The sequence below is a fragment of the Lycium barbarum genome, chromosome 9 (assembly GCF_019175385.1).
Source record: "Lycium barbarum isolate Lr01 chromosome 9, ASM1917538v2, whole genome shotgun sequence".
NCBI lineage: Eukaryota > Viridiplantae > Streptophyta > Magnoliopsida > Solanales > Solanaceae > Lycium > Lycium barbarum.
In genome coordinates, this window is record NC_083345.1 from 108,200,803 (window position 1) to 108,210,975 (window position 10,173).

At 34.7% G+C, this 10,173-nt stretch overlaps 1 protein-coding gene across 1 annotated transcript; it reads right to left on the reverse strand.

Moving 5' to 3' along the window:
• Positions 1-5,556: 5,556 nt before the first annotated feature.
• On the reverse strand, positions 5,557-7,222 carry LOC132612131 (uncharacterized). The gene is made up of 3 exons (XM_060326465.1): positions 6,640-7,222; positions 6,475-6,562; positions 5,557-6,381 (listed from the first exon to the last, which is right to left on the reverse strand). The coding sequence occupies exons 1-3, from the start codon at positions 7,059-7,061 to the stop codon at positions 5,557-5,559; spliced, it is 1,335 nt and encodes a 444-aa protein (XP_060182448.1). The 5' UTR covers positions 7,062-7,222.
• Positions 7,223-10,173: the final 2,951 nt, after the last annotated feature.

Below are 10,173 nucleotides of genomic sequence, written 5' to 3' on the forward strand. Positions count from 1 at the left end.
ATATATATGCTGTCCATAATGGTGACACATGTCCAGCCACATGACATGTGTCCCATTAACACCCACAACCAATCAGATTCAGCCACATGTCTTGGTGGGCCCACTTAGTGCACTAATGACTTGATTAATGATAATTAGTCTCTAATCCCCACTTAATAATTTAATCATGGTTAATTAATCTCTAATCTCCATTAATATTTCCATACCAAATAAAATTGCAAGCAAGTCGTGCACTTATTAAAATCGGGGATTAAAAGTCCTTGTCTCCTATCCAAAAAGTAACCTTGTCCTTGGATTTATGTTGATTAACTTACGAATAATCCGTCGTATAAAAATACGGGATATAACACCGTGACCTCCCGGTCACATGGCAGCAACTTTACCAGTTACGCCAAGATAAAAATAGAATATCTATGATTACCATTAATAAGTGTAGTGATTTTGACCAAATATTTGATCATTCAATACACTATTTATGACAAAAAATATCATATGAGTATATATATTTTCATCATTAACCGATTTTCCTTCGTTATACAAAGTGTGATTAAGCTTAGAATTTGACAATTAAAAATAAAAATTAGATTTTATGCATCTTTTTTGCCTATAACAATGAAGTATTATTTAAATGTCAATGCTGTTATAGGTGTATACCAGCCATTCTCTTTAACAGCTGAAAAATTTCGGATCCAACGATGCTATTATAGAGAGATTTCACTGTACTCTAATAATTAAATCCTTATAAAACATTTGAAAAAATATTCCACTACAATAATTAATTTGTGGCGGGAATAGATTATTTCTGAAATAGAGGTTAGAGTCATATAAAATTACTTGGGTAGGTTTCATTAAACTTATGAAACCACACATTTATCAATCTTATGAAAAACTTTGTTCGACACATTTTTTTTTTTGAACAACTCATACTATCATATGACAATTATATGTAATCAAATATAAGCACCAAACAACTCGAAGGCGTTAACATGTCATAGATAAGTAATCCCAACCTAGATTCGGAAGCTGAATTGGATACGCCATCTGATGCAGACAATTTCATTTCGCTTACAACGAACGACAAATAAAGACTATATACACCGTGGTAAATTCAGTTATTGTTAAACTCATTGGACAATCGATTGATCGTTCTTTACTGAAAATAAAATTATAAGCACCATAGAACCCACATAAGAGATTTGCCTTATTGATCTAGGTTCTACATTCTACCTAATAAAGTTACAAATGGAGGATAATATATACCATGCCCTGCATGACGGCCCCTTGTTCATACTCGGTCACTTCTTATCAATAGCACGTTGCGAATCTAACTTTTTGCATCCACTACGCGAATCTAAAATCCCATGTTTACATAGGAAAACTCAAACAAGAAATTTTCTATGAAGGAATGACCTTGTTATGGACGCTTTGCTCATCAGATTAGAGTGTGTCCTCACCATCTTCCCACGCCAACCACGGAGCCTACGGTCTCCACCTGCTACGTCAAATACAACCCAAAAACCTTCTTCTCAAACAATACAACAATAGAAACCCGTTGGAACACAGTGTCATTCCCACCGCCATCAACTTCACTTGGTAAGGGTGCAAGGACACGTAGATACTGTTAGTGTCATGATTTTAATGATGACAATTTCAATATTGTGCAGGTAAATCAGTTAAGCCCAACGTATAGCACATGGAAGCTAAGGCCCAAAACGAAGGAAAGAATGATGACCCAATAGAAATCAAGTGAGGCCCATTCTCTAAGAGCTGGACTAACCTAACCAGCTATTACAAGGACGCGCATGATGTACTGCAAATCAAGGAAAAGATCTTGGACAGCACACGAGTCAAATGAGCATTAAATATAAGTACCAAGGAATATGGAAGAAAATCAATGCAGTACGAGATTGAAGACTACATTGAAGGAAAGGAAAATCAGTAATTGAAGACTATATTGGAAAAAAGGAAAATCAGCAATCATTGGCAAATCCCTCTCAAGGATGGAAAGCAGTACCAACGATCATATCTTCGGATTGCAGATTAGAAAGCTCACCCTTATTCATGGACATAGGATCAATCAATTCCTTTTTTCAAGGATCAAAACTCTTGGGTTGCCTTCAGTGCCATGCAGCCAATGACTGGATTCCTCAAGTATATATAGGCTCCTGTCAAGACGAACAAAAATATACTTTCATCTCAACTTCTCTAGTTTTTTGCTCTACTTTTTATAAGCATTGTAATTTTGAGTGATTTACTGTGTAAGCAAAAAAAGGAGGAGAGAATAATCATAGTTGGTGAGGCATTGTATCGGAAAAATTACGAGAGTTTGAGTGTAGACATAGGAGCTCCATTCAAACAAACCACTGTACCAAAAACAATTACAAAGAGCTGCAGAGAACACCTTTGCAACCCAAGGGGCACTACAAGAAATATGATATTTAGCTACGAAAATACTAGCTACGGCGCAAAACTCGTCACTAAATGTTCACTTTTCGTGACAAAAGTTCCATTTCGTCCTTAAATACATGAGGCACATATTTTTAGTGACGAAACACAAAGATTCGTAGCAAAGTTTTGTCCCCTAAAGTTTCCCTCCAAAAAAAGCGTTGGCGCCATTTATTGAGTACTATTAGCCACGAATTTAAAGTTATTAGTGACACATTATTTTGTCATTAATGATGTACCCAATTTGTGACAAACTAATTTTCGTCCTAAAATAAGTTAAATTTTTTAGACAAAAACTTTTGTCGCAAAAACTATGTTGATACATTAGTGACAAATTAAAATATGTAGTTAACCATTGTAAACTTTAGCCACATAATTTTATAATTAATTGTGACTTTAATTTTTGTCACTAATAGTTCAAACAATTAGTGACAATTGTATTATTTGTCTCTGTTCAACTTACAATTTAGTCACAATGCAATTTTGTCACAAAAAATATAAATTTGAAATGGCTACGACTTAAATTTCGTAGTTGACTAGTGCAATTATTGGCTACAAAAAATATGTAGTTATAAATTAAAAGATTCAGACACATCTCGATCTAAACAAAATAAAAATTAGAGTTTTATTTGTCAATAGATATACCCCGCAAGCATAATTTTCTTTGAAATACTAGACCATACTACTGACAAGCGGCATAGACCATATTACATAATAAAAGAGATAAAATGCCTATACACATATTTTTAACTAATATACCACTAAAATTTGGAGACGAAAACTTTTGTCGCAAAAACTATGTTGATACATTAGCGACAAATTAGAATTTGTAGTTCATCATTCCAAACTTTAGCCGCAGAATTTTATATTTAATTGTGACTTTAATTTTTGTCACTAATAGTTCGAACAATTAGTGACAATTGAATTATTTGTCTCTACTCAACCTACAATTTAGTCACAACGAAATTGTCACAAAAAAAATATAATTTTCAAATGGTGACAACTTAAATTTCGTAGTTGAATAGTGCAATTATTGGCTACAAAAAATATGTAGTTATAAATTAAAAGATTAAGATACATCTCGATTTAAACAAAATTAAAATTAGAGTTTTCTCCATCAGCAATTATACACCACACAAGCATAATTTTTTTTGAAATACTAGACTATACTACTGATAAGCGACATAGACCATATTATATAATAAAAGAGATAAATGCCTATACGCAGTTATTTTTTGAACTAATATACCACTGCGCAGTGAGCTTAGCAGCGAATTTTATTGATAACAAAGGTTCATTACAAAAAGAAAGTAGTTGCGCTTTGCAGAAAAATAAAATTCTATAATTAACTGCGAAGATAACTTATTTTGAGAGGTAAGTTTACAGATAATCCCAATCAATGACATGAAATAATCTCCATTGTCCAATTCAATCTTGTAATACGAAACCAAGAAAATCTACCTGGCCTGCCAAATACTTCCATTTCAAGTTCTAGTCTACTTTTAGCGCTACAATAAGGTGAACACTCACTTTCTTTGGTGCTTATCCTCTGTCAAACTTCCCAGTAAAAAGTATAAATCTAGTGATCTCTATAGGATACATACTACTGCTTCCTTCGTAAATCTAGAATAACTTGTGCAGGTCACTTGGATATCTTGGCAGTGGAATACATTTTCTCAATAGTGATTCTCAAAAGCAAAGTGGAATGCAATTGTCAAGATCGAATGATGATTGTAATTGCTTCCTTCAACTTCACCAGTGGGTCGTGTCCCACCAGTTCTAGCCTCAAGAATTGAATCTAAATCCAAAGTCCGAGCTGCACTGGGAGAATCCTGCATCATAAAGAGTAACAGTAGTAAACTATGAGAATAAGGTAAGAAACTAATTTCGAAGTTAATAGAAAATCCAGTAAAGTCATATGTAAATGATATACAACTATTTCCAGGAAACTATATCAATGTCCACCAACATAGCTTCACACTCCATCTGATACAAACTATTGAAACCAAGATGATTACATTTACATATCATATGTAATAGCAAAAAGAGTTGAAACACCAGCAGGTGAAAAAACAAACTTTATGTTATCGGTTACTTTCACAGTTTCACTAGACAGGGCGCTTTAACTAAACGATGAAAATTGGCGAAGCGACTCAGATTATAGTGTCATGTGACATTCTTAATTATCCAAGGATGCTCCATGATCTTTTGAAAAGAAAGCATTTTTGAAGAGTCCTTCACAAGAAGTTGCAAAGAGAAAGGAAACAATTAGAAAAAATGTGTGCAACCAGAAATTTTGCAAGTGTTTTAAAACGTAACTCTTTGACCTATATACACCAGTATTATTTTCTATATGCACTGTATGTGCTTTAACTAACCACCCTTCAGTTTATGTGGTTTCTTCTTACAGAACTAAAGCATAGACAAGTACTAATCAATTTGCCTGGCTAATGAGATTCTTAGCTTCAGCAGATACATCAGGTGTTGAAGGGAAGATGAGGTCTACCTTCATAATTCTATAATACTCAAGTTAGTTTATCTTGATTTTCCAGTAACAGTTAAAAGATGACAGAAATAGAGGAATAGTTACCTTTTGAATGTGTCGGTCTGCCTCTCGGCCTCAAATGGAGGCACATTGTATAAAAACTCGTAGCAGAGGATCCCTAGAGTCCAATTGTCAACCGCATAATCATGGAGCTTTGTTCTCCACCATTTCCGGTGCTAGATGGTCCAGAGTTCCGCACATTGTATGTCTCTTGCTTCTTGATTGTACAGACCACCCAAAGTCTGCGATCTTCAAGCGGCCCTGCATTTCATGTGATAATCTAGTCTAGATATTTGTGGCAGTTTTCAGATGCTAGGTGCTTATTAACTTTTCAAAGCACCAAAATAATCTTAAATTCTCTAAAACATGAAAGGCAAAAAAGGCTGTGATTAAAAGCTAGAAGTTTCTGCATTCGTAGGTTTTCAGACATAAGAAGATATACATAATTCAATCAGACAAAATCTGCAAATAACTTATGAAAGTCATCCCCCTAAAATCCGCTAAACAAGATACAAAATTCAGAAGAACTATTAACAGGTAACTGACCTTACTATTATAAGGTTACATCACAAGCCAATGTCGTCGCCATCACCTGTGCTATCAGCTGCATCGTCATTAGTACTATTATTACCTTCATTCTCCTCATTATCACTTATGTACTCTACCATAGTGTCATCCTCTTGGTCAGAATCTTCTTCGATATAATCAACTTCAACTTCTGGTTCTGTTTGAGCCTCCAATTCAATTACATTTGTATTCAGGGTAATCGGTTCAACATCATCTCTATGTAGTTTACTCAACATATCCACCGTATCATTGACAATCGAATTACTTTCAAGTGACATGTCTTGATACACATCATTATTTGTAATATGCGACTCATCACTTTCTGTCTCTGAATTTTCCTTCTCCGGGACATCATATAAGTGTCTATCTTGAAATTTGAGCACAATTCGCCAATTTTCTCCCAATTTTGGGTCATCAATGTAAAATACTTGTTTTGCTTGAGTAGCTAGTACGAAAGAATCATGTTCATACCAAAATCTTTTAACACATATGCTCGTAAAATGTTTATCTTTTTGCATCCCTATTTTCTTGCGAAGATCAAACCACTTGCATTTAAATAGAAAAACTCGATTCTCATCAACATACTCTAACTCAATGATGTCAGTTGTAATACCATAAAAATCAATCAACTCATTTTCATCATAGCTTGCAACAACTATACCACAATTCTGACTTTTACGTAATTCATCGCGTCGTTGAATAAGATACCTAACACCATTTATAACACAGCCAATATGTTTTCTTCCACGCACATCAGATTCCATTGCCAAAGGATATAATTTCTTGATAGACATTGACCTGTCCTTATTATATAATTTCAAAATCTATGATTAAAAAAATATAGCGTTCAATTAGTAAAGAAGAAAAAGATTAAAATTTAAACACAACAACATGATTATTATCTTAAAATCACTTACTTTCCTTTTAAACCATAAAGGAAATTGTTCTCTGTGTTTCTCTTCTATATTCCCAACATCTTGTTTCACCAACTCTTCTTTATGCTCTCTGCATGTAAAAAACAATTATTTAGAAATAGTATTAAAAAATAAAAATATCAATATATAAATAGAAAAATTACTCACTGAAGAAAAGATTCTGCTTCTTCGCAATTATTCAACACATACCACCGAGCCATATCAAGATCTTTCCTTGGTATGGCATCATAATCTCCATCTCCAAATGGTCTAGCACTCTTTGAAAATATGTCTAGAACAGGTTCATCTTTCTTGCTAGATCCATCATCATTTCGATCTTCACGATTAAATCTAGTTTCGATGCCGGTAAGATACATAGAGCAAAATGTCAAACATTCATCAATAATATAGCCTTCTGCAATAGAACCTTCGGGTCGTGCCTTGTTTCGCACATAACGCTTAAGCTTGCACAAGAACCTCTCAATTTTGTACATCCAACGATATTTTACTGGTCCCCCATACATAGCCTCTCGTGGTAAATGCACAGCCAAATGTACCATAACATCGAAAAAAGCAGGTGGAAAGATCATCTCAAGCTTACATAATATAACAATTATATCCCTTTCAAGTTGTTCTAAGTCATCTCGTCTCAATGTCTTACAACATAATCATTGGAAGAAATCGCCTAACTTAATCAATGATGAAGAGACATTTTTATTTTCAAATCCACGAATAGCAATAGGTAGCACTCGTTGTAACAGGACATGATAGTCATGACTTTTGACTTTTAAGAACTATATTGGATCTGAACCAATATAAAAACATATGTTGTTATTTACTTTTAGCACTTTAAAATTCTGCACTGGTTCAAAGTTACTTTCACTTACAAGTTGTAGTGCACTATTGATCTCAGACAATCGACTAACTAAAACGAAAAAAGTTACAATTCACCCCCTCCTATTGCACTTTCAATTGGTATCAGAATATGGCCTTGTTTCTAGTTGCTTAACAACATGTGAGGAAAGATCAAATGTCCGGATATCATATCCCTGGAGCTATTTTGCAAGATGGTCATTCTACAACTAGACCACCATACTTCAACGGTGAACATTACAACAACTGGAAGGAAAGGTTCAAAATCTTTGTTAAATCAACTGATTACCAGGCATGGCTAGTGATTAAAAAGGTACCAAAGTCTATTCCTACTGCTCACTCAAAGGACCCCTAAGCCAAGGTTGGCGTGAAATCCTTTGATATCACTAAAGAGCAACAAGAAGTAATCACAACAAATGCTAGAGCTAGAAGTCTAATTTACTGTGCGGTGAGTGGAGAAGAACATGGAAAAACATCAACTTGTGAAATTGCAAAAGAAATGTGGGACAACTTGGAAGTTACTTATGAAGGAACTTCCAAAGTTTGAGAAAACAATATTGATACGCTACAACACGACTATGAAACCTTCGTGATGAAAGATGATGAAAACATTGAGTCAATGTTCACCAGGTTTAGCAAGATCATATGCAAACTTAAGTCTCTTGAAGTTATGTATTCAAACTCCCAACGAGTAAGAAAGCTTGTCAGAAGTTTACCAAAAGCTTGGGAAACCAAGGCTATTGTTTTGGAAGATAGAAATCTGGACAATCTTACTTATGATGAACTCAGAAGTAATCTAATGGGTTTTGAGAGAAACCATATTAACAGACATCAAAGGGAAGAAAAGAAGAAAGCAGTCACATTCAAATCTCAGGTTGAAGAATTTGATGATGATTTCAAAGAAGAAGAAGAAGTAGCAAGGATATCAAGATCTGTTGGGAAAGCTATGCGAAGATCAAGAAACAACATAAAAGGAAGTTCAAATTTTCAAAAAGGAAAAACCTCCACTGATCAACAAAGGAATAATGGAAAATGCTATGAATGTGGTAAGTATGGGCACATTGCATCTGAGTGCTCTGAATAAAAAAAGGAGACCATCTAGAAACTATCAAAAGCAAAGCGATTTCAATAGCTGAAGTGAAGATGAGATTTTAGAAGATGATGATGAAGGAGTAGAGAATGTTTGTTTCATGGCATTCGGTGAAACAAGTTAGGTAAGACCCTATCCCTACTCTAAATGTTGTGAAACTCAAGATCTTTTAGATCAGACTTTAGAAGACTACAAGTCAATTGGGAAAAAGCCCATCAATGACAAAACAGACTTAGGCAACTCAAATGGTAAGTCAAATTTTCTTAGTAAGACAGATCAGTCAACTAAATCACTCAAGTCAACTGATAGGAAGTCTACAAGTAATAAACCTTTCATGAATAAGTCGACTAACTATTATGTCACTGAAGAACACTTTTCAAGAATGTTTTTTATGTGGTAAAACTGGTCATAAATATCATCAATGTAGATTTGTTATACAACTACTCCTGGTTGGGTATGGAAACCCAAAAATTATAATCATAAAACTAACCATCAAGGACCCAAGAAGCTTGGGTACCTAAAAGAAAGTAACAACATGTTTTTGCAGTAACACCACAAGGAGAAACCAAAGGGATAATGGTATTTAGATAGTGCATGTTCTAGTCATATAACAAGCGACAAAAGTTTGTTCGAATCAGTCGTTGATTTTGATGGAGGATTAGTAACATTTGGAGACAATTCCATATGAACAGTAACTGGTATAAAAACTATTGTTTTTACTAATTCTTGTGATATTACTAACTTTTATCTTGTGAAGGGAATCAAATACAATCTCTTGAGCATAAATCAACTATGTGACTCTGGTCTTGAGATAAGATTTAGAAAAATAGGTTGTGTTATAGAAGACCCAAATGGCAAGAAAATTCTTCCGGGAAGCAGAAACAAAAATGTATATGTACTAGACGCTGATAAGAGTCCAGTTGGACAATATGCTTAGCATCAATGGGAGAAGATCCTTGGATATGGCACAAGAAACGTGGGCATGCAAGTATGCGATGATGAAATATTTATGGTAACTATGAAAGAAAATATGGCACCTTTAATGAAAGAATTTTGTGAATCCATGATCTGAGGTTGTTTTCGGAGCGGAAGGTATGTGTGCTTGTGATCCAATAGGACATTCCGGAGCGAGTGGTACATGAACGCCATGGGTCCCCTATGGGTCATGACTGCCAAGACGTCGATATTCCGTCCGGAGCATGTGTGTACAGAGTGAGTATTGGCCATTGCATTGCATACGTCCATTTTATTGCATTGCATATAGCATCATCACATTATACATCGATTGAATGGATTGTTGGTTGCATTCGTGTTGTGGTTACTTTGAGGAAATATTATAAACTTGACAGACTTGTGTTTAGGTGCTTCACCTTAGGCGATAATTTGGTTGTGCGATATTCTGAGACTCGAGTGGTTATTATGTGCTTATCTGTTTATCTTGTTGATTTTGTGCTTATATGCGTAAGCTAATCTTAATCAGCCTATGATGCTTACCAATACGTGTGTGTACTGATACTACTCTTGCTAGACTTTTTCTGAGTGCAGATCTTTATGCAGGACTTTCTTCCATATCCTATTTCTAGCTTTGAGGCTATTTGCTGCTAGGATTTCGAGGGTGAGCTACCTACCTGCCATGCATTCCTAGATTTCCTTCCTATTTGTCTACTACTATTCCATTAGACATTTTTATTGTATTTCAGACATATGTATTTACTCTTAGACATCGTTAGTTAGTTGTT

Excerpts from the sequence above, each read along its gene's own strand:
- LOC132612131 (XM_060326465.1), bottom strand. The coding sequence starts at position 7,061 with ATGATCTTTCCACCTGCTTTTTTCGATGTTATGGTACATTTGGCTGTG. Across the intron at positions 6,563-6,639 it reads GAAGCAGAATCTTTTCTTCA|AGAGCATAAAGAAGAGTTGG; the intron begins GTGAGTAATTTT and ends TTTTACATGCAG. Across the intron at positions 6,382-6,474 it reads CTTTATGGTTTAAAAGGAAA|ATTTTGAAATTATATAATAA; the intron begins GTAAGTGATTTT and ends TTTTAATCATAG.